The sequence below is a fragment of the Mycteria americana genome, chromosome 16 (genome assembly GCF_035582795.1).
Source record: "Mycteria americana isolate JAX WOST 10 ecotype Jacksonville Zoo and Gardens chromosome 16, USCA_MyAme_1.0, whole genome shotgun sequence".
In the NCBI taxonomy this organism is placed as follows: domain Eukaryota; kingdom Metazoa; phylum Chordata; class Aves; order Ciconiiformes; family Ciconiidae; genus Mycteria; species Mycteria americana.
The window spans coordinates 5,881,512-5,905,906 of NC_134380.1; the positions used below are offsets into that span (position 1 = coordinate 5,881,512).

The 24,395-nt window shown below is 45.0% G+C and overlaps 1 protein-coding gene and 1 long non-coding RNA gene across 2 annotated transcripts in view; one reads left to right on the forward strand and one right to left on the reverse strand.

Moving 5' to 3' along the window:
* Window positions 1-24,395, reverse strand: part of LOC142417916 (uncharacterized) — a 480,711-nt gene that overhangs the window by 131,576 nt on the left and 324,740 nt on the right. The window lies entirely within an intron of this gene.
* The window catches only part of UBE2O (ubiquitin conjugating enzyme E2 O), a 68,138-nt gene that overhangs the window by 28,217 nt on the left and 15,526 nt on the right, over window positions 1-24,395 (forward strand). Inside the window, exons 2-10 of the mRNA XM_075519166.1 lie at window positions 8,335-8,394; window positions 13,626-13,736; window positions 14,651-14,748; window positions 16,254-16,317; window positions 18,102-18,245; window positions 18,896-19,005; window positions 19,853-20,003; window positions 20,836-21,338; window positions 24,179-24,333. Coding sequence (XP_075375281.1) covers window positions 8,335-8,394; window positions 13,626-13,736; window positions 14,651-14,748; window positions 16,254-16,317; window positions 18,102-18,245; window positions 18,896-19,005; window positions 19,853-20,003; window positions 20,836-21,338; window positions 24,179-24,333 — 1,396 coding nt within the window. The remainder of the gene's footprint in view (window positions 1-8,334; window positions 8,395-13,625; window positions 13,737-14,650; window positions 14,749-16,253; window positions 16,318-18,101; window positions 18,246-18,895; window positions 19,006-19,852; window positions 20,004-20,835; window positions 21,339-24,178; window positions 24,334-24,395) is intronic.

Here is a 24,395-nt window from a genome sequence, read left to right on the forward strand (position 1 = left end):
CTCATGAACAAGCTTTTGGACTCTTTTGCTCTGAATATAGGAAACAAAGATCCTGCTCACTGTCCTTCCCCCGCTTTGACCAATCCAAATGGGGAACTGTGTGTTCCTGAGTCACTCAAGGTTTTTGAGAGTTAGTTGAATACAGGCCATGTTGAACAATTTTTTTAATCTCCTGATGCAATTCCTAAGTAACTCCAAATATTTTCTCCTTTTGTAATTCTTTGAGCGCTTTGAGATGACAAGTGATATCATGATATTATGAAAATGCAGAATGATGATGTTAAAATGCAAAATGGCCAAAAACCCAAACTCATCTAAAGGCATTAGTTATGTGCAGAGCAGTGACTGACTCTGTTTTATAGTAGGGTGTAGGGAGCAACATACCACTCTGACATCTACTACTTGATCAGGCAGAAGCCTACACCTTGTCCCAGAAGGGCGTAGTTCTTCTGTAAGTAATGCGGGTGTCTCCATAACCTCCTGTCTCAAACAGATTTCGAACTTTTTGTCTGGAAGAGCCAGAGGCTACATGTGCTTGCCATGTAGGAGTAGCTGGGAGCTGTCACGGGCAGTGCAGAAGATTTATTCTCGCAGTTTTGCAGCTGCATCCCTCAAGGGTTGTTTTTAAAACCCTCCATATTGTCTAGCTCATTGTTCAGCTCTTCTGGGTAGTAGAATTTCTGTTCTCTGGAGTCTTAAGTTTCTAGCAGTCTTTCTTCTGCCCCATTCTCCTGTCTTCCTTCTCCATAAAACGCAGTGTGGTTCGAAACCTCCAGTTGTTAAAGTGAAGCAATGTGTGCCACTTCAAATGTCACAGTGTGAACCAAATCTGAGCTCCCATGGGGTTCTCTGCTCTTGCTGCTTTATCCTCTCTCCTCCTGCTTTTTAGACGGCTCATGTTCAATGCAATATGATCAATGTAACAGAAGTCTTTCAAGGGAAGTGAACTTTGTATGTGGAACATATTTTCCTGAGAGTAGTATGTGATGCCACTAGTAATGTGTTGATACTGAAATGATATTAAAAATATCCTGGCTTCAGATCTTCTGGGTCTTTGAATTTCTGAACCTTTGTCATCTAACTCGGTGTATCCATGCTATATTTGGACAGCTGACTTGCCGGATTTCAATAAAAACAGCTTGTGTTGAGATGATTGCTACACTACTGTTTTAGCTGAAGTGAATTTGGGTGTGTAATCAGACTTTAGAGTTAAAAAAAAAAATTGGGGGATGCTGGCTTGGGCTGGCTCCTGCTAAGCCTGCTGCCGGCTGTGCTCCCTCCTGTCCCACCTCCACAAACACCCGTCCCACTGCCGCCCCTGTGCCGAGGCTGCTGTTGAGCTGCTCCAAGTTACAGCCAGCCGTGGCATTAGTTGGCACCATTTTGTTTTCTCTTAGTGCCTGGGACTAGAGCTGGTGGTGTACCAGGAGCTGCTTCACATAGTAAGGAGGCTTCCCCTTAACCTCTAGTAAGAGCCCTGCAGTGGTCCCAGTCACAAACCGGTGCTATCTGGTGTAGGTTTCTGAATTGCAGCTTTACCTTTGGAGAAAAGGACCTAATAGCTTTCAGGTTTAGAAACCAGGCATGGAAATATGGTGCACCACCTCCTGCTTCACATGGACTTCAGGTGCTGAGAGGCCAGATCATTTGAAAGACCTATGGAGGAGCCTGTCTGTCAGCTGAATGAAGCAAGATTATACCTTTTCACAGCATCAGGCACTTGGATTTAGCTTTAATTGATTATGAAGCATCCTCGGAGTGTGTTCTGGGGTTTGGAGAGTTCTGCGGTGCCTTGTTACCTGTTGCTGCAGTAGACTGTTTTCCCTCTGGTTTGCTCTCAACCTGTGGTTTTTCTTTTTCCTCTGAGCATTGGTGCTACAAGTTTCCGTGACGACTTCCAAGCTAACATGTAGGTGTTGTCCCTTCAAAACAAAAATACTAACCTGGACGTTGCAGGATGTTGGCAGTCGGAGTTGGTGACCTGGAGGGATGTCCCAGGGAGGGGATTAATTTTTAACTCCAGAACAGATTCAGCCAGTTGACTTGCCGGAGGCACTCTCCAGTGCAGTTTAAAAAAAAAACCTTGATGCATGTGAGACTAAAATCCTAACTGTTAAACTTGGACAGAAATCAGATACCTCGTTCATCTGTCCTCCATCACGACATTTGTCCATTGGCAGAGAAAAGAAAAGACAAAGTGTGACATGTTATCCATGTATAATACCTCGGCTTGACTAAAAAGGAGACCATAGAATGGTAATAGATCCAAAAGGCATTATTATTTTTCCCCTCACGCTTGCTTTCTTAGTCCCACTGAGAGAACTCACCATTCCTATTATAAGACAGGCTTTATAAAATTGCAAGTAATTTTTTCTTTTTTACTTTTTTGTTTGCAAATGTAGGAGGATAGCCTGGAACAGTGGTTTAAATGAGATCAGTTACACAAGATTTATGAGGAAGGTGCTAGGACATGTAAGAGTGGAGAAATAGCCCAGAATGAGTAGTGGTAGCAGGTCTGTGCAGATCAAAGCCTGGCTTCCCTGCCCTCGTGGTGGTGACCACTGCTAGCCAAGTCCTTGCTTAACTCAAATGGCAGAAGCAGCTTCCATAATAGATAGTTCCCTTCTGACTCTTAGTTGGATAACATTGCAACCATCATATAGCAGTTTAGGCAAATGTATAGAGTTTCATCTCCAGCATTGTGCTTTCCTCCTTTTTTTTTTTTTTTTTTGCAGTGCCTTGTATTCCCATTTTTATAAGCAAATGTGTGCTGCTTTTTCTCCTCCATCCTTATGTGCTTATTCCCAGGGCTCTTGTTTTGGAGAATAAAATCTGGAAAGATTCTGGAATAGAAACTGATGTTCTCCTTGCCACGCTAATTGCATTGGAGGTAGAAGCTGTGGGATCACACTGGCACCCTCAAGCAGGTTTTATTCTTCCTTGGTCAGACACTGCAGTTATGAGACAGCACTAACCGAGTGTGAACTTTAACAGGTTAAGTTGGTATTGGCAAGCTTTATGCTGGATCAGGTGTCATCTTCCATAGCCAGGGTGAATTCTGTATCGCTGGGTAGCTGAGCAGAAATGCAGTTGTAAAACCATGGCTGATCAGGTGAAAGGATCATGGCTGATCCAGGTTGATCTGCTTGAGGGTAGGAAGGCTCTGCAGAGGGACCTGGAGAGGCTGGATCGATGGGCCGAGGTCAATTGTATGAGGTTCAACAAGGCCAAGTGCAAGGTCCTGCACTTGGGCCACAGCAACCCCATGCAACGCTACAGGCTTGGGGAAGAGTGGCTGGAAAGCTGCCAGGCAGAGAAGGACCTGGGGGTGTTGGTTGACAGCCGTCTGAATGTGAGCCAGCAGTGTGCCCAGGTGGCCAAGAAAGCCAATGGCATCCTGGCTTGTATCAAAAATAGCGTGGCCAGCAGGAGTAGGGAAGTGATTGTGCCCCTGTACTCGGCACTGGTGAGGCCGCACCTCGAATACTGTGTTCAGTTTTGGGCCCCCCACTACAAGAGAGACATTGAGGGGCTGGAGTGTGTCCAGAGAAGGGCAACGAAGCTGGGGAAGGGTCTGGAGCAGAAGTCTTATGAGGAGCGGCTGAGGGAACTGGGGTTGTTCAGCCTGGAGAAAAGGAGGCTGAGGGGAGACCTTATCGCTCTCTACAACTGCCTGAAAGGAGGGTGTAGAGAGGTGGGGTCCGTCTCTTCTCCCAGGTAACAAGTGATAGGACAAGAGGAAATGGCCTCAAGTTACGCCAGGGGAGGTTTAGACTGGATATTAGGAAATTTTTCTTCACTGAAAGGGTTATCAAACATTGGAACAGACTGCCCAGGGAAGTGGTTGAGTCGCCATCCCTGGAGGTATTTAAAGGACGTTTGGATGAGGTGCTTAGGGACATGGTGTAGTGGTGGTCTTGGTAGTGTTAGGTTTATGGTTGGACTCGATGATCTTAAAGGTCTTTTCCAACCTATACGATTCTGTGATTCTGTGAAAGGTGTGCTCCCAAGTCCGTGTGTCACTGGGTGTTGAAGATCAAGGAACTGTCATCTGAAGTGAGCCTTGGGCAATGATGAGTCATAGTGACAAGGTCTCCTGTCCTTCCTGGTGTCCAAGCGTGGGTTGAACCTGCAAGGTCCACTGAGTAGTTAGCTCCTCTGAAAGCTGGTAAGGGAGCCTGTCCAAAAGGTGCGTGCTGGCATATTTTGAGACTGAACAACCAATGACTACCTGTAGATGCATTCAGCCTTTAAAACTGTGGTTCCCTTCTGTGTTTAAGCTTGTCCCCTAGCTTCTGTTCTTGGGTTGTTCAGAGCAGGGGACGGTTTGTTCGTAATGACCTCCTGTGACAACATTGCCCGCTTGGAGTGAAGTGTGTCAGTAGCAAAACAAAATGCTGCTATTTGCCTTCTTTTATTTCTCCTAAAATAAAATATCAAGACTCCTGCCCCCTGCAGAAAAGAGACTGTATAGGAATAGGAAGGCAAGAGATGTGCTGGCAGTAAGCGTATGTGTCATCTTTTCCCCTTTGTTGGATAAAACATTGGTGGGGGGATGGCACTGGTAGCTGGAGCCTGTGTAGAGGTGTTTGCCCACTGTTAGGTACCAATGATGTTACAAGCAAACCTGAGCAGCTAATTAGTGAATTTAAGCTCTGCTTTTAAATATGCAGGTAGTGACCAGGGATTTATGCCACTACTGAGTATTTCCAGTGCTGGTTTTGTTTGGATACACACCAACCAGGGCTAGTTGTCCCTATAGAAATCTCAGCAACTCCTCTATTATTTGTCACTAAACTTCAGAAGCAATTGCTGCTTATTTACCTGCCACAATACTTGGCACTGGTGGCTAGTCTAAGTCATCAAAATAAATTACTCTGCTTTTGATCTCTTGTCAGAAGGTGGCTGTTGGAGAGGAAAACTGGCCCCATGTCTCCCATTTGCTTTATGGAATTGAGAGGTTAAACCCAGAAAGTTACAGTGTGAGTTTAACCCACCCCAGCCCAAGGATGCCTACACCTAGCTGCTGAATTGTTTTCTGAAGTGAGGATCCAGTTTACTGCCACAGGTATATCTCCCAATCTCTGCAGTTAATTAAAAAAAAAAAAAAAAAAAAACACAAAGATTTTTACTTCAAATGACAAGTTTATTTGTGATAAGAAATTAAATGGTTTGAAGCAATAAAGTACTAAGGCTTAATGAGTTAATGCTCAGCAGCTAGGCAGAAATGTCTGTCCTTCTCTCCTAGTCTACCCAGTTTCAGGTGAGAGCTGTCATGGCTACTTTATTTCATTTGAGGTGAGGTGACTCAGCTGAGAAGGGGAACATGTTCCTGTTGGTGCTTGTTTGCTATGCAAAAATCAAAATTTCTGTACCCCTCCTGCTGTGTTGGTATGAGAGCATCATCAGACCTGGGGAAGTATCAGATGTTCTCTGAGTTGCAGCTGGTGCCTTTTGACTAGTAGATCCGCTGTAGAGCTCAGGCATTGATTCAGTGCTGAGCAGCACCAAGAGAGCATCTGAATAGTGGAGAAAATAAATGGGTGCCAGAGCTATTCTGCCTCTTCTTTTTGCAGTTGGTGCACTAACCAATGTCACTGACTCCCAGTGGGTGTGTGCTGGTCGTCCCTTTTTGCCTAGGTTAAATCTATGTGCAGTGATGAGTGTCTGGTTTGCCTTATTTAACATACATAAATGTGAATTTATTTTTTAAAAAGGCAACACAAAACATGCCTTGCATTTGAGGTGTTTGGAGGGTGTTGAGCCCAGCTTGGTATGCAGGAGTGCAGGACTAGCTGAGAGCATCTCTGGGAAACTGATATTTCTCATTCTTGGTGCTATTATCAAGGCACATGGCTAGAACATAAAACTACTCATGTTAATACTGACTTTCATAGAGGTAAATATAGCAACTGAGCTGTAAGTACCTATTTTAAAAGTGCTTCTCCAATATTGAGTTCCCTTACTGCTGAGTGAGGGGGCTAACCTTTGGCTGATGATCCCATCGCTCTGGGTATAACAGACGAGAGGAGGAATGACTGAACTGTCATGTGTTCATCAACAGCCATTCTGGCTTCCTCTGGTCGTATTTCTTCTGGGTTTTTACAGTCTTTTGTGTGATGACAGACCTGCTAAGTATTTATTGTTGATGCTGGCATTCTGCCTACTACTTGCCTTGCTTATCCTAGCAACTGAGGCAGGTGGGTCTGGCACATGAAGCTGAAAATAGTTGTGCTGCCTTTAAAAATCAAGAGATCTGAAAACAGGTTAACTGTAGCTCCCCTGCAGAGAAAGCTTTATGCCTTGCTTTGGGAAGAATTTGTGATTATATCCTTCAGGAAGGATCACAAAATGGGAAAGCTACTCATTTACAACTTTTATGGTTTACCAGAGTTGACTAACACACAAATATTGCTGCTGCCAGGTAGCATTGGATCATCTTGTCAGTCTGGGTTCTTCAGGTACTGTTTAATACAGAAGAGAGAGGTATGGCTCAGTGATATGTTGAAACATAATGCATCAATTTAAATACCACGTGTCAGAGATTAAATTGCCCTAATGCATGTTGAAATGAAAGTATCATTATACACTTGGAGCTCTGCAGCAAGAGAACTCCAGTTAAAATACCTAAACTGCTGCTCACGTGTGAGTACTTACTGGAATGTGAACATTGCTGCCTGCTTCTGGATGTTAAGAGGCTATCCACACAGTACTTATTTTAACAAATAATTTTAGAAAGCTGTATAAAAATTGATGTCTATCTATATACCCTGGTGGGATGTGGGAGGCGATGAAAACCCTTCCACAATCTGGAAATGGGCTGTGGGAGGCTTCAGGTTTCCCACTCCGGTGGAGTTCTGACTCCAGAAGTTGGGTCTAAAAGCCTAATTGGCTGGCTCTCTTCCTCTCTTACTGAAACACACAATCAAGAAGGCAATAAATACTCAGGTACTTTGGTTTGATTCCGGATCCTGTCTTTGGATTTATAGATTTATGTCTAATTTAGTAAAGCAGGCTGTAAGCCAGGGCATGGGTTAGGATGAAATGCTGACAAAGCACCGTGGATTTCGGGCTGGGAATTAACAAGGAAAAGCAATGAATGCAGCAGTAGTGAAGAGGCAGATTCTGAAAGTGAGATGTGAAAGAGGCTCTGTCCCTGGTACTGCGTCACAGGGTGCTTCCCGAAACGTGTGGTGTGTAATTAGTGTATTTGCAGGGCTCAGAATGATGTACCAATGCAAATATGTTCTTGACCGCTGAAAAGCAGATGAGACTCCTCCCTGTTCAGCAGAAGGAAATCTTAGCTGAGTTACTGTGAGGCTGAGCAAGCCTGAAATTGGAGTTCGGTCTTGTGGCCTCCCTGGCTTAGGGCATTATCCCTCATGTAGCATTTTAGTATTGATGTATTCAATGGCAACTGCATTTTGTAGTTTTGAGCTTGCTGATAACACTTAATGAAGTAGCCCGCAAGCCATCACTGAAACAGCTTGATGAAGGACATCGCCTTGGTTAACTGGCCAGTAGTCACTGGAGATTCATCAGGTGATACCTTCCCTTACCAGTAATGACTCCTGGTGCCCACAACTCTGCATGAACTGATGTAGAATATGTAATGATGGTCCAGCCACATCTTTTGTTGCCAGCGCTAGCTCTTTGCCAGCAAGTGTTTTAGCAGGAGCTGGAGTATGAGCAGTGCTTTGACTTTATCTATGCTCTTATTGATGGTTTGTGTTACCTGCATGGACCTGGGGGCTAGTGAGTGCAGCAACAGCCATTTCTTTTCCTTTTTTTCCAAAGCAAGTTCTTGCTGCAGTGAATTTGACACCAGTTCCCCTGCCAGCTAAGACTTCTCACTGTACAATACCTTGCTTAAAATGTTCCAGGCCAAACAGGATTTCCACAGATATTTGGGGTATCTTTGGTGAAAAGCATGCAGGATGAGACGCAGAGCTGTGGTGTGATGCACTTCTTCCTGTCTCTCCTGTCTTCTCTAGTAAATGGACTGGATGTGAGTAGGAAATGACACGTGATGCAGATGGAAGAAGAGGAGAGTTGAGACTTGAAGTGATGAACGAGTCAGAATGTCTGCACCCTTTTTGATGTGTCTGCTGACTAAGAGCACAGTCGTGGCCAGGTTGCTTGGTTGCTGTGTTCAGATCTGTCAGCTGGATTTTGCAAATGTGCCAAGGGGTTAACTGTGTATGGAAGTACCATCCTCTGCTGAAAACCTCCTCAGTCCAGAGGAACGGCATACTGTACATTTGTATTTGTCATGTTATTTCTGACCAAGTATCATCTGGGGTCACTAAATCCAGTGTCTCTCTCTTCCCTTAGCTGAAGCTTGAAGATCGCTCTGTCGTCCCTCGAGATGTGGTCAGACATATGAGCTCCAGTGTAAGTGCTTTTTTCTTTGTCCATTTTTGATCATGATACCGCTGCATGGATTTCTAAGACTTGCCAAATTGCCGGAATGGAACTGAACAGTAATGCTTTGAGCATGTTCTATTTTTAGTGTTTGATAGACCTAGCTGCATCCTTTGAAAATGAAATGCTGATAAGGCTGCCTCTCTACTGTTGCATATCTGCAAAGGTCTCCTGAGCAAGCAAGCCTGATAATGTCAGGTAATGAGACAAGAAGCTTTGTCTATCCTGCCATCCTTTAAGTTTTAAATCAATCCATTCTGAGATGTGGGGAGTATGGACCTGCTCTCCTGGACCTAACAGGGAGGCTGGAGTGGAGGTAGATCACATTGCTGCTGCTTGCCTTTTGGTGTGCTGTGGTAGAGAATTTGGAGGAAATGTTTTCAGGGAGACCTCTCAATCTAAGTGAGCACCATCTTGTCCAATTTCTCCCAGAAATACAACAAATCCCAACATTACTGAAACAAGACACACGTTGAAGCATCTGACACAGCTAGGTCAGCAGGAAGCAAGCTGGTTCTTAATCAGCAGCCTAGAATCATTACCTTTACTCTTCCTGGATACTATTTTAAGTCCTAGTCATTGTGTTCTAGTTGTGCAGCATTTGTGCTTGTCAGAGATGAGTGGATTTGGGTGTTTGTGTCGGGAATACTGGGAGCAGATCAGATCGATTATCAGATGAGATGTGGTCTCTTTAGGAGCTTAGCTAGGTTGGCAATTTCTTGCTGTTGCTCACACCTAACCTATAACCCCGAGCCATATGGCCTGCCATGTGCACGCCTGTATCTTCTCTTGACTTGCTTCCAGCAATGTGGCTACCAAGGTTGTGATGAAGCAGGCAGCTGGCTACTAACTGTGCTGCAGTTGCACCACATGGTGTGCAGCCTGGTGCAGGGATGGGGAAGGCCGTTCTCTGACCTGGGTGGTTTGGTTTTTTTAAATAAAGCCTTTTTGTCAATTTAAAAAAAGTAAACCCACCCCTTTTTCACAGAACGTTCCAAAGAGAAGAAAAGGGAAAAAAGCTTGAAGGGTAATTTGAAAAATGCTGAAACAAAGTATTTTCTTAAGAAATGTAATTGTTGTTTGAAATGGAAATTTGGAGTCAACATATCTTACTAAAACTGCAGCTTTATGAAAGCGTTTCAATCCAAAACAAAGAACTGCTGGCAAATTGAAATATCAGCTGTTCATGCTGTTGTACCTGGCACAGCTGGACTCTGTAGTATATTCTTCTTGCTCAGAGGGATGCTTTGAGTCCTGCCTCTCAACTGTTTGTTCTCCAGTGCTTCTTAAAGTAATTTTAAGCTTTCAGGACAGCAAGTTGTTCTCCTGTTGGCAAACATGGATGTGCTGCTTTTGTTTGCAATTTCCATACTCATCTGAGCAGAAATTGGCTTCTCTGGCTTGCTGCACATGTATCAGTAGATACATTGCCCAGCAGTTGTCTTGCACACTCCTTTATTGTCTGTTTGCATTTTTAAACACTGGCTTTTGCTTGACCATTTGTACTAGTGGCTGATAACTTCATTTTTTTTAATTGATGGAATGGTGAGGGTATAACTGTTTCTTCTGTCCCCTCTAGTCAAAAGCATAGGAAATCTGAAGACAACTTATACTTACCTTGCCCTCAAATATGTTCTAAATGTCAGTGGTAAATGAAAGAAACCCCTTCTACCCCAAAGAAAACCTTCACTTGTTAATCAGATGTATTCCAAAAATTAGAAAAGCATTTAAAATAGAAAATCTGCAAGCATCAGCCTGCCAAATTCAGGATGTGGGATGGTTGCCCTGCACCAGTTGGCCTGGCAAATGCACAATGTGGAACTTATTCTGTATTCACCACACTCTCCTGGGGCTTGTTTTTAACCTTGAGCGGGAAGGACTCGAAATCCTCTCTTCCTCAAGAGAAGAGAGCTGACTCAAATTCATGTGCTTCTCATCGAGCACTGAATGTGGGGAAAGACTGCTTCAGGAGGTAATGCATAAAATGAGATCACTTTGTCTGAATGCAGTTGGGCCTGTAAGTCTAATCCAGCTGGATGAGAAGTGGTGAAAGTGGCAGAGCTCATTTTTCCAGGTGATAAGCTAATTTGGGGGAAAGATTACAGAAGTAGGTCTGTAATCTGTCAGACACCTGGATTTTGTTGCTTCAAAGGGTACTGGGCTATGCTGTGTCTTTTAAATAAAGGAATAAGAGGGTGGAGTAAAGATGCCCTTATTAGAAAACAGAGTGTCGAGGCCAAGAGTAGAAGGATGGGAGGTAGAAGATGTGGGACTGCAGACTATGCTTGCTGAACTGCTTTTCTCTCAGATGGGAGTTTGCAGATCTGCCTTAAAGCCTTGTCTCTGGTGGGGAAGGAAAAGAATCACTTCTCCATCCATTCACTGCTTAAATACTCAGTATCTCCAACGTGGTGCATGCTGTCAGGGTACTAGAAGAAGCAGGAAGAAAGTCTAGAGAATGCACTTAATTCTGGTGTGAGTGGGGCTTGAACCCATCAACTCTTCTAACAAAGATCAGTCACCTCCCTTTTCCAGCTCTGCTGTTGGAGTTGATGGAAATTGACTTTTGTAAAAGAACTGTAAAATGTTAGCTCATTTCATTTGGCCCCTCCTTTAATGGGAGCATCTAATGCACAGGACGGGCAGTTGTGTTTGAGCAGGCTGGTGAGGAGCCATGTTCTGGCTGTAGACTTGCCCTGGAAGATGAGACCAGTTGACGAGTTCTTGTTCTGGGACTACGTTGCTGAGTGCTGGTATAATCTCAGAATGATTCAGCAGAACCCCTCAGCCTGCAAATCTGCCTCCCCTGTCACAAGCTAATGTTTCATGTGACAGTGAAATAAATAAACTCATAATAAACAAAGGTTCAGTGGCAGGTGAGGGAGGAGAGCTGTGACTCAACAGCCCTGTAGCTTCTGGGGCTGCTCGCAACATTGATCTCTGCTTTCTTAACCACAGACAGTGCTCTCTGCTTGCTCAAGCGTTTTGCAACTGGAAGGAGAAGCAAGCTGAACTAAACCCGGTCCTCTTGCCCATGACTAGGTGGCACCCAGCTGTGTAAGCTGGGAGGAAGGCTTGTAGGGTGGTGCAGGCACCTTCTCCATGGGGAAGCTGTCACTTAGAGAATGTGCAGGGGGTATTGGTATATGTCAGTCGCCCCAGTCCTGGTTTTATTACTTGTTATTCTTTCACCATCAATACAAGAGGGTGTTTAGGCCCAGAGACAAGATCATCTACAGAAACTGCAGGTGTTCGATTGTATGTCTCAGCTGCTGTCATGTTGGCTGCTGATAGAGGAAAAATTAATTCTGAAATGCTCATTGTAGGGCAAGGGATTTGTTTCTTGAGGTTTTTTTGGTTCTGACTAGTAAGAAATCTAAAACACAGGGCCTGAACTGCAAAGCACAGGCAGAGGATGGAGTGGGCATATTTAATTTACCTTAATCTGGAGGAAAAGCAGGGTAGGTGGCTGTGCTCTGGCCTTCAGAAGCTGTGGGTTTCGGTTGAGCATGTGCCACTTCTGAGCAGGCCTTGCTCATCCTACAGCTCGAATCATGCTGGCAGCAGCTGTTGTGAATCCGGTGTAGTTCTGGCAAACCCTTTACAGGTGAGAGTTATGGTACAGCTCTGCTGGACTCTTTCCTGGCAGCCTGTGCAGGCTGCAAGCTCCGTTAGGCTTAGCTGCTGTCTGTCATGATGGAGCTATAGCTGGGAAAGGCTCCCTTTGCTTCCCAGCCTTTCTAGAAAGAAATGGGAGTAGTATGTGGAGCAGCTGGAGGGAACGAGCCCCTTGCTGCTTTGGGTTCTGCCAGCCCTGCTCTCCCAGCCTTCCTGGCCATGCTGGCACAGCTATGCATGGACGATGTGTGGGGCAGGACCCACTCTGCTCATCACAGCCTCCTTGGGAGCAGTGGGGCTGAGGAGCACAGGGTTTGTGTGATGTGAGGAAGAGGACTTGCAGCAGGCAGGTGGAAAGCAAGCCAGCTAAAGGGCCTGAGCAATCTGTCCAGGAATTGTTCTGGACTGCAGGTGTCTGTAGGGTGTCTGTGCTCTAACTACCAGTGCCCAAGATGAGACTGGATGAGTTGAGTGCCAGCAAACTCCTTGAACTCCCAAAAGGGCTGCCCAGGACTCGTGAGTGAAAGCCTTGTGGAAGTATTTAATGTGGTCAAAAGAAGAGCATGTTTATAAGTGGACTGAGCAAAAAAATCCACTTCTCGCAGGGTATAAGCCCTTCAAGTGTAATGCTCAAGTCCTGTTGGAGCAGAGACCTTGATGTTTGAGATGAGGACAGCTTCAGAAGTTGCTGATACCAGGGCATTTGTCATGCTGGCCCTCAGTCAGCTTTTATAATGGACTTGTGGTCTTTAATAAATAAGAGTATCGATTGTCCCAGCTGTCAGGAGGCCAGGGCAGCTGCCGCATTTGACACTGTTTGGGTTAGCAGCCCTTCCTTGCAGGCCTCCGCCATATGTGTAAGCAATGTGCATATTGTGTGTTCCCTGCCAAACTATCCCCAGAAGGCTCTAGACAGCATGCATTATTTTCTTGGGGACAAAAAAGATTAAAACTTTGCTAAAAAGTGAGGGAGATAATGACAACCATCTTGTAATTGGACCAACTGTAAATTATCTAGCTTGAAACCTTGAAATCTGATGAAAGGTGCCAGATTTTTTTTTAGTATCGCAGCAACTGAAGACCATTTATATTGTCCTGCAAAATCAAACTTTACATGAGAAGTCACAGATAGCTTTAAAGGTTTTCCCTTGTGTGCTGGGGTTGATGATCTACTCCTGCCTTTGCTGGCTCAGGGAAGTACCTGCAGGGCAGTCTTATGGAGTTGCAGAGATCATCTCAGTTGGATAGACCAAGGAGCCAGGCAGATTTTAAAGCAAGTAAATGCTAATCACCTGACATAGTGTGGTCTTATTTGACCAGATGCGGGAGTCTCTGGGCTGCTTCATTAGCAGCCATTGCAGATTTTAACTGGGAGGAAAACACTGCAGGTCTTTAATAGTGATGTCACTTTCTGAGTTCTCAGGGTCATGTGAAATACCCCTTCAGAAAGAGGGCCTGAAGCGTATGAGGTGGGTTTACTCTTGAGACTTGTCTCTGCACTTTCCATCTGTACACAGAGCATGTATGTGTGTATGTAGGACCTTCCCTAGGTGATAAACTGTTTTTCTCTTTTGTGTTTTCAGGACAGCCAGTGTGGGACTGTAATTGATGTCAACATAGAGTGTGCTGTGAAGCTGGTAGGAACCAACTGCATCCTCTACCCCGTCAACAGCAAAGACCTGCAACATATCTGGGTGAGAATACAGCCAAAATACATGTGGGAGCCAGGGCTTGGTGGTTTGGAGGGATGCTGCTGTATTCCAAGTAACACATGCAAGGGAGGCGTCCATATTGTGCAAGATGCATCTGCGGTTTGGTTTTATTTTAAACTTACTGAAAGCAACCTCCCTGGAAGGAGATGATGCAGCATTGCCTCATCTCCCCATCTGTTCTGTGTTTCTGATCACATTGCTGAGACCAGATTGACTTTGAGGATTAGGTTGACATTAAATTGTGTGAGAACTTCTGCATTGAGATGGGCTGGTGTGATGACCCAATTGGGGCAGCTCATGGCAGTGGCACAGAGCTTCTGAGCTGCAGTATTGTAATTGTTTAAACAGGCTATAAAAATGCTGAGAGTAGTCAAGTATCTTTCTGTTGAGCTGGAACAGTCTGAAATGTACCTGGTTCTCCTTCTCGAGTGGGTGGGTGATTTCCAGAGACCAGGTGGGATAGGATTTCATCATTCTTTTTCCTCTGAGAAAAAGATAATTTGGGACTGAAGAGCAGGAGTGTCACAACCCTTCTCAAGAAACAGCTTGTGGAAAGGCAGTGGGATACAGGCTTCTCTGCTTGGGATGGAATATAAGGCTCTGTAATAAAAATCAATTGTCAGTATTGGCTGAAGGCAAGTGTGACTTAGCAAGTTTAAAATCCAAGGAGAAAAACCCAGAAAGCCCGAGCTGTTTAACTGGAGAATCCAGGCTATGTGCTGACTGTCAAGCAAACTCTTCAATGTACATTTATTCCAGTTTACAGTGAGATCTGCAGTTGCTGTCATAAATTCCTTTGAGATTGCTATCTAGTCTGCATTGTCTTGAGGACTTACTTGATGGCTCAAAGTACAAGGGTTGATGTTCATAAGGCTTGTTTCCTCTTTTCTTCATAGCCTTTCATGTATGGTGACTACATAGCCTATGACTGCTGGCTGGGCAAGGTCTATGATTTGAAGAACCAAGTCATCCTCAAGCTTTCCAATGGAGCCAGGTACTTCTTTCTGTTGAAGACTGTCCCCCTTGGGTTTCACAATCCTGATGTATTTTAGGAGAACTAGAAACAGGCTGGGCTTCTCACTTGCATACTGATATATCATCTGCTTACATTATCTTCAGATGTAGAGTAAGAATACATCTTTCTCTCAAAACATCGAGATTCATTGGTCACTCTCTGGAAAAGCTGTTGTCTGAAACATGACAATTTTTTTTCAATCCCAGCAGATCAGTCCTCTAGTACTAAAGTATGTTGGTTTTTAAGCTGCACTTCTCCCCTGGAAAAGTGGCTGTTTAAGATGGATTGCATATGCCAGACTTTTTCTCAGTAGGAGTGCATACCTTCACTGAGATGCAGGGAGGGAGGATTCTTAGCTTAAAAAAAAAAAAAAGTCTGTGGAAGTGTAGAAACCTGCAGGCTGGTGGTTTTCATCAAAGATGAAAAAGCAGCCCAAGACTGAACAGCACTGCTTTATTTTCACTGTTATTTGCAACTGTATTAGGAATGTTTTTTCAATGAAGACATAATCCAAAGTCATATCTCTAGAGAGATTTAACCAGAGATATTGAAAGACATATCTGGTTAACTTGCTCTGTAGTTCTGCAAAGCCAGCAGAAGGATCTGAATTCTATTCCCTGTGCATGTCGGACAGTTCACTTGAACTCAAACCATCTGAACTCACTATGTTCACTCTGTTACTGTCTTGTCCAAGAAACTTTTTATTGAAAAGGAAGGAAGGAACCAGTGGAGGGCCAAGAGGCTTATGGGCCTGGCAGCTGGGGGATAACCCATCTGTCTTGTAAATTGAGTGTTGACATTGATGTTTTAAAAAAAAAAAAAAAAACCCACAGCCCTGCAGCCAGCTCTGAGTCTTTCTAAGAGAAGTGAGTAATGTGAGAGCTGTAACAGATGATTGGTGGATGCGTCTGTGATTTTGATTGTTTTAGCTTTCGGTTAACCCAGACTGAATAGCTCTTACACATATGTTAAACTGGGAGTGAAAAATAGCTACACTTCTCTATCTGTATCGCCTGCAGTTACTGGTGCAATTTAAAACCTTGCTTGGTTTCTGTTACCAGCTCATGCATAGCTATGTAAAATGAGGTAACTGTTTTCAAAATCTCTTCCTAATGAATCATTTGAAATCTCACCAGAACTTACTCTGGAAATGAAGCTGTTACTGAAGCAAGTATACCCAAATTGCCTTTGGGTTCCAGCGTTGGTATGAATAACAAATGGGACTTTTGCAGCAGACAACTCTTGTCCAGCACCCTGCATATTACTTAATTATTTTTTTTTACATGCTGAAGGGAACCTTTAAATACCAGGCAGTGCTTTTATAGCTTGTCTACAACCGGTTTTGCTGTGGGCCGTAAAGGCTCAGCGCTATACTGCTGGGCATATGGACAGACCTGCTCAGGCAGTGTCAGTTAATTTGGTGCTTTTTGCTTTTGAGATGGATGGCTCTGGAAATGCAACTGTGTCTCTTGTCTGTTTTCCAGGTGTTCTATGAGCACAGAAGATGGAGCCAAGCTGTATGATGTTTGTCCTCACGTCAGTGACTCGGTGAGCTTCTGGTTCTCCTGAGAGTCTTTTTGATCAACTTCATCTTGTAAGCTTTTTGTGCAGGAGGGAGGAGGAAGGCAAAACCATAGGCACTTATTAATCCTAAAAATTAAACGATGCATCACAGCTGAAAAACACTTCACTAGATCTTCACTTGAAGTAAGTGTAACAGGATGTAGCTTAAAGGTAATGATAGTAATGAGCAGGTTTTGAGGACGTATTACAATTGGTATATCCAACTGCTTTCTTTGCAAACAACTTGCATAACATGCAGTCAGATGGCTGATGTCAAGGCAGTTCACTGTCTGCTTATTATATCTGTACATGCTTGAAAAGGCTTTTACTCCATTTAACGCTTTCAAAATTGTTCCCCTTCTGGAAAAGGGCATATTGTTTAAAAGGTGTTCTGCTAGAAGCATGTTTCCAGATCATGTAAAATACTGTCCCTCTTGCTATTGTAGTCCATCGCATTCTCTGAATGGAGACCTGCCACCATACTGGCGCTTTCCACATCACGTGGTGGGCTAGCTTTTGGGTAAAACAGAGTTCCCTGTGTGATGATGGTGTCTAACCTCTCACCTTCAAAGGCTGATGACAGCTTACTTGTTCTTCCAAACAGCATCAGTAGGGCCTTGCTGCACTCCTGGCAGTAGTATTGGGATTTGACTGAGAATGGCATGTAATTCTTAGGAACTAGCAATGCAGTCAGCCCTTATCCTTCCCAGCCTTCAAAGCAAAGGTCCCTTTGATCTAAAACTGTACTTCTGTTAAAATGTGATGCCTGTTTCTTGAAGAGTAAATGGAATATCAGTTTAATAGGATGTGCTGCTGTGGTTTTCTTGTTCTGTACAAAAAAGGTGTGGTCTGTTGCTAGATATTCTCCAGTATCTTAGTCTCTGCTACTTTGGGTTGTGCAGTATGTTTTCTGCTTGCTAAATGGATGCTGTAGCAGCATCCAGCTTCTGGGTATCCAATTTTGAGATACCTTGTTTTGAGTCAGGCTGCCTTTAAAGTGTACATAGTCCTCTGGAGACTTGCGGTTTGGTCTGAAACATGAGTTGTCTCTAGTGTTACTCTTGATTCTGTACTCAGAATTGCTGTGTGTTGGATACTTACCTGACTTAGATCTTGTCATGCTGCTCTTATCCTTTCTGACAAATTACAAGACTCGGTACAGTTTTGTGCTCAGTATTTTGTCTACCCTAAACTGCTGTGTCCGCCCCCACGTTCTGAATCTTCGGCTCATCAAGCCACTCTAAATAGCTGTGAGAGAGAGCTGTAGGACAGCAATTGTTGTGTTTACCATCCTGTTTTGTTTTCAAAGAACTGTCATATTAACTAATCCACTTAAGACAGGAGTAATACTTACAAACTTAATTTGACAAGCAGAGGAGTGAAGGCAGGCATCCTCTGGTTCTGAAAGCTGTAGGTGCTTGAATTAGAACACGGAAAAGAGATGGGTGTCCTTGCTCAGGACTCAGCCCACCTTGGCTACCTCATTATTGAGAACACTTGCGTGGAAATCCACATCTTTTGTTTCCTCCAAGTACCTTTGCTTCTCCCTCACTGAGTCATAGTCCAGTTCAGATGTGTGACAGAATGGGTTGCTATAGGAACTGCTGGGCTGACTTCAGGAGAGGAATGAGCTTTAAGAGATGGGCAACTTGCAGACTTTTCCTTTATGGTTAATCTTACTGATGACGAATGAGAGAAGAGAAATGCTGGAATCTTAATAGCAAGACTCCTTTATGCTGGGTTTTTTTTCCCCTCCCTTTCCCCCACAGGGTCTCTTCTTTGATGATTCATATGGCTTTTATCCTGGGCAAGTCCTCATCGGGCCTTCTAAAGTCTTCTCCAGTGTGCAGTGGCTCTCGGGTGTGAAGCCTGTTCTGAGCACAAAGAGCAAGTTCAGAGTGGTGGTGGAAGAGGTAAGGACTGACAAGCTGACACATGGCCACCTTCTGCACAGAATGGTCCCTGGCTGGCGTTTTGAAGCGGAGTCAGCTTGCCATGGTAACCTTCCAAGAGCAAATACACTGTGGCTCTGTTCTTCTGAGGTGACAAATTCCTCATTGTGGACTGACAGGACTTTTGAGCGTGGCTTGGCTTTTACTCGCAAGGGTCCCTGCCAGCACCCTGTAAGGTGATCATGTGCCAATAAACTTAGAGGCCAGTACTGCTGATCATTAGGGTAGCAGAAGCACCTCTTCTATTGAAACTTAATGTTGCATGCTATCCAAAAAGGGAGAAACATTGCTGACTCTTTGCTGAAAGAGGGAGCAGCTCCAAGTCCATTAGCATGTCTCTTTGTGACATTGGACCGCTGGTTTGTATGTACTATAGCTTCCTTCCCAAGCCAGATGTCGTCTTTCTTGAAGTTGAAAACTGTAGAAACTCTTGGTGTTGCCAAGAGCCATGCTATGGGAGCACTGTAGTGGTCCTGGATGTGGTAAAACTGCACTTGGCCATCTTAAATGATAAAAGCAGGTTTGCCGCTTTCCTGTGCATTCAGATCCTAGACACCAGTCTAGGAAAAATTCTGAAAAATTAAATTGCTTTCTCTCTTTTTACATTGTAGGTACAGGTGGTAGAACTAAAGGTTACTTGGATCACTAAAAGCTTCTGTCCTGGAGGTACTGACAGTGTGAGCCCTCCTCCCTCGGTAATCAGCCAGGAGAACCTGTCCAGGTGAGATCAGTTGAAAACCCCTTTTCACTCCCAGCACCCAGGGCCTGTGCAGGCTATGGGTGACATGCCTACCAACTGATTAGACACTATGCTACTGTTTCCAGTGGGTTTTTCTCCTTGTTGTATGCCTGTATATTCTAGAGTTTCAAAAATGTGAGAATAGCTTCCAAATTAGTTTAGCAGACACTTGAGTTACCAGTACAGGGGCTAGCATCCCACCAATCCTCTCCAAGTACTCTCCAGCTGACAAGTGCACAGAGGAACGTGGTGTCTGGCAACAGCTCACATCTTCCCTTGTCCTTCCACTTGTGTCTGGAGCAGGCTGCATCTTTTAACTGTGGGTGTGCAATAGGCAGCTAAGGTGTCCTGCTCTGGACCCAGACTGATGCTGAGGGAGCATCTGGTGCCCTCTGCAGGCTGCAGCTGCAAAATGGGCTGGAGAAAATTCAGAAATAAAAGTTAGATGAGTAATAGCACAATGCAGTGTAGTTCCTGCCTGGAGCTCATAAGGAAGCTGGAGGAGAGGAGCTCTGGGATGACAGGAAAAAAACCAGTGCCAACTTCAAATGTCTCTTGGCAGCTCTCTCTGGGAGGGGGAGCTAGAGGGAGAGGAGTGACTGATGTCCTACCCAAACCTTTTATATCCCCACCCAGTGCCTGTGTGAGGCTTCCCACTCCTCCTTTAGAGTTGTGTGCCTGGAAAAGATTTGGTGTGGTGTTGGCTTCTACCACCCCAGAAAAAGTGCTGTTGGCATGAGGTCGTGCCAGCCATGGGAAGGCCCTGGTTGCTGCTACGTTCTATTACTGCTTTTGCACTTCGCTCATGACTGTCCTCCTGTTCTACCAGGGTAAAGCGTCTGGGGTGCTTTGACCATGCCCAAAGGCAGCTTGGGGAAAGGTGCCTCTATGTGTTCCCGGACAAAGTGGAACCTGCAAAAATCACCTGTGAATGCCCCGAGAGGAACTGTGTCCTGGGTGAAGGATCAGTTGCCAAAAAGGTGAGTTGAGGGGTCAAGGGAGGCATTGACTTCTCTAAGCATTTCTGGTCGCTGCGGCTTTTAAAGCAGAAATCTTCCTGGTAGTCATGTGGTCTGAAATGTGACTCCTGAAGTGGTTGTTGTAAAGAGTAATGGCTTGTTGTTGCCAGCAGCGAAGTCACCTTGTACAGCAGTCTCGCTGCACTGGGTGAAGCATGCAGCTAATGCCACAAGAGAACATGAACAGGACGTTGAACATAGAGGTGTCACCTTGCAGGGGTCAAGCTTTGTCAGAGCTGGTGTGCTGTGACAGCCGGGACTGTTACACATGTCGTTTTCATTAGCATGACCTCAGGTTTCTTATGGAGCTGAACTTGAACAGTTAAGTCCTTGCTACAATGAGACAAGAAAGAAGTCTTTGCCTCCTAGGCCAAATGAGTCATGCTATGATTTCTACATGCTGGCTGTAGAGCAGCGGTGTTCCTAGAATAACAGGATATCAGCAGTGTGGATGCTGACCTCCCTGCATAGCTGTGTCTGTTACATAGATTAACTTGTGCAGCCTCTTGTGACTTTCCATAACAAAAAGTTTAGAACGTGCTTAAAATAACCTTAAAGAGCAAAACTCACTTTCCTTGGCCTAGCCCAGTGCTGCTTGGGAACTGGCTGGTATTTGCTCCTGAGTAGAGCAGTGGTGAGATGCTGGTTTGCAGAGTATTCCAGCGCAGGTGAAATGTGCAGAGGCCTGTGAGGTGCTGTTTTTCTCAGTGTACAAAGCTAACCATTCCCCAGGATGTCTGGCAGCTTGCTGCATGTACAGGCATGATGTCTGACCCAGGTCTGCTTTCTCTAGGTGAGGCGACTGCTGAAGAAGCAGATAGTGAAGATCATGTCATGCTCCCCAGAGTCTCAGGGTACCAGTGAAGCCCCTGACAAAGAGTCTGCTGCAGCTGCTGACCAAAAATCAGAAGAGCTTAAGCCTGGGTCAAAGTGTGAGCTGGATGACTCTTCCAACAGTGCACCAAGCCCTGGGGAGAGAAAGGAGGAGCAGCCTGAAGAAACAGGGAAGGAGAAAGGGGGAGCAGCAGCACGACAGCAGCAGCCTCCCTTTCTGCTGAAAGACGAAGGGTCGTCTGACTACCGGCTTCAGTCCATGGAGCAAGATGCTGATGATGAGGCAGCTGATGACACTGATGACACCAGCTCTGTCACCTCTTCTGCTAGCTCCACTGCCTCATCCCAGAGTGGTAGTGGCACTGGCCGCAAGAAGAGCATCCCTCTTTCCATCAAAAACTTGAAGCGGAAGCACAAGAAGAAGAAGACCAAGATTTCACGAGAGTTTAAGCCAGGAGACAGGTGGGTTGGATTTCCAAACCCAGGTATACTTGCCAAAATATCCCTTACAGAAGTTCTCAGATGTAAACCACCTCCTTAGCCTCGGTAGAGGATGATGGTGTGCCTCATGTTAGAACACGCCTTGGTAGTAACCAACAGTGATTATCTTGTGAAGACTGTGCAGTGGCCTGGTTGAAATCAGCTTGGTCTCAGTCCAGCTTCTGATGAAAGTGAGGCCACGTGATGTGACACTGATGCTATTCTATCTCAGCTACGCCTCAGGGCATCGACGGAATATCTGTGCTGTACTAGACTCTGTACGCAGAGAGAGAGACAGGTGAATAAAGATCATACAGCTTAAACATGACACTAATTGGTTATGTCGTTGGCAGCTTCTGCAGAGAGGCTGAGGATAGACCATGCTAGCAGGAATGGACAGCTTATCCTCAGAGAGCTGTCTGCAGATCAGCACAGAGGTCTTTGCTGGCAGGGGTTCATACTGCAGTGGTCTCTGTTATCCTTACCCTGCTCTGGAGAGAGATCTGCAACTTTTGCCAGCAGTATACTTCTTATTGGGTTTTTAATGAACAAAATGCACTCCTTGAGAGCCTTGGAGGAGTTTATTTCAGTAGCCTGGGGGAGGGAGCATTGCATGTATCTGCCCATTTCTAGATAAAACTGGATCTCAGCAGCTTTTATCTTTTGCCTAACTTGAGAATGTTTAAACTGTTTTCAGGGGATGCAAAGACATCTGACAGCTGGCTAGCCTGTCTTGCTGGCTTCCCCGGGCTACTTAGTTGTATACAGATCCTGCATCAGAAATGAACTAGTGCAGATAATATGTGAGAATCCTCCCAGGACAGTTGCGTTATCAGGTTTCAAGGGATCCAGTAGTTTGAGAATGCCATGAACTTCATTCACATTTTGTTTGGGTATTTTAGCTTTGCCTGTATGCAAGGGGAGTTGTTCCTTTAGTCCTTGTGGGTTTTGGAGAAATTGGATTTGAAGGTCACAAACATGAGCAGAGCAGTATTCGAGTGGAAAAAAAAAATGGGAGTGCATGCTAGAGTGCCTGGGAACTGATTCTCAGTTCACTTTTCACTTCTCACTCCCCTGCTGAGTGCCTCTACTTCACTAAAGGCTTTGCTAAGGAGAGCTTAGCTGGTCAACCTGGTAGCTTTCTGCACCATACAGGCAGTGGGGAGAATAAATCCCTGTGACAACACCAAGAGATAAATGCCTGTGCTGGATCTGGGCAGCTCCGTACAAGGAAATGCAGAGATCAGATGTTGGAACACTTTGCAGAGATGACCGTGTCACAGAGAATAAGAAATACAGGTTTTTAAGCACAGAATGTGAAAACCCAGCTGATACTTTAAAGGGCATATGTGGCAGCTGGTCACAGCTCAGTATGAGGGGTCTTCACTGTTTGAATATTTGGATGAAGCTGGTGAGACCATCAGTAGGTGTGCTGCCAAGCACTGCTGAGAAATGCAAGGTGGATGGGCTTGCTGCAGTTAGTCACCCGATCTGATGTGTCAGCTCATGGGCATCTCTGCAGGGGGCCAACTCAGCATGTGGCTTTACCATCATTTAGTGACTTGCAGCTCTCCAGGCAGCACACAGACCTCTGGTTATTTTTTAGTGAGGATATACAGGGATTTTTACTAATGCCAAGTCGTGATTTTTGTTTGTGAAGCAGCATAAACTGCACTGGAGACAGGACCATATCGTTTCCTTGGGTGGCCTGCCTTTCCACCCTTCCATCCTCAGCTGCACATGCCCCCACTTCCCCAAAGGAACCATCTGTTGGCATGTCACCCACCACACTTGACCTGTTACAGATTTCCTTTTCTGATAATTTATGCTGTTGAGTGCTGGCCCTACTAGAAACTTCTTATTATTTCTACTTAAAAATATTTATTTGACATTCATAAAAACAGTGCTGGAGGAAAACAGTTGTATTTGCCTATTCTTTATGATTTGACTTGAAACCAACATAAATGCAGCACTTGTGTTAGGTCTGGAAGGCCTGGCCAACAAAATAAAGGCAAAATTTAAAATCGGCATGGGATTCAATTTGTTCTGTGCTGTAGGAGACATGAAAGTGGTGGAGGGCACATTAGAAGAGCCTGTCCAGCTAGACTGCAGCTCTGTTCCTCCTTCCCCCAAGCAACTTGTCTCTTCAAGCAGTTCTGTCAAGCTTCAACAGCAGAGTACCAGCATGTGGTCCATTGTTGCATGTTTGGGTTTCATTTCTGAGCTGCAGACACACACATGTATGTGTTTGAACAGCTGGGAAGGAGTCTTGTCTCTTTTAAACAAAATCCTTTTGCTTTACACACGTTCAATGTGTTGCCTTTTTTTTTTTCTCTTTCTGGAAGGGCTGAGATAGATGCTGCTTTGTCTTTCCTTTCCAGTCCCATGCTCCTAGCTTCAAAGACTCCTCAGAGCTGCCAGGCTAGAAGGTGCCTCAGTGGAGAACATCTTAAGTTTCAAAGTATTTAAAGCGCCTGTCGTGCCTCTGCCAGGGGTAGAAAGTGGGTGCTAGTAGATGTTGATTTGTTCCACTAGGAATAAAAGTGAGCTCAGCATCAGCTCCCTGGAAAGTAAGTCCTCCTGCAATATAGACTTGCAGCAATGTAACATCTGCAGTGATTGAGAACCTGTCAAAACAAAGCCTGCTGTGTAGCTGCTTCCACTGGGACTAGATGGGGTTTCCTGACTTGCTTTCCAGCCTGCTGATGTGTGTACCCTTGTGTTGCTGAGATCCATCTTGATTCCTTATGTTGGCAGCATCACGTTCTGGTTGTGCTCATGCACGTTCCCTCTGGTAAATTGTTGCCTTTCTGTGTTCCCAGGGTTGCTGTAGAAGTGGTGACCACGATGACTTCAGCTGACGTGATGTGGCAGGATGGCACCGTGGAGACAAACATTCGCTCCAATGAGCTGATTCCAGTCCACCATCTGGACAACAATGAGTTCTGCCCTGGGGATTTTGTGGTGGACAAAAGAGGTATTGGGTGTCAAAACAATGCTCTCCTCGGGGAACAAACATGCTCTTAATTGTGAAGTATT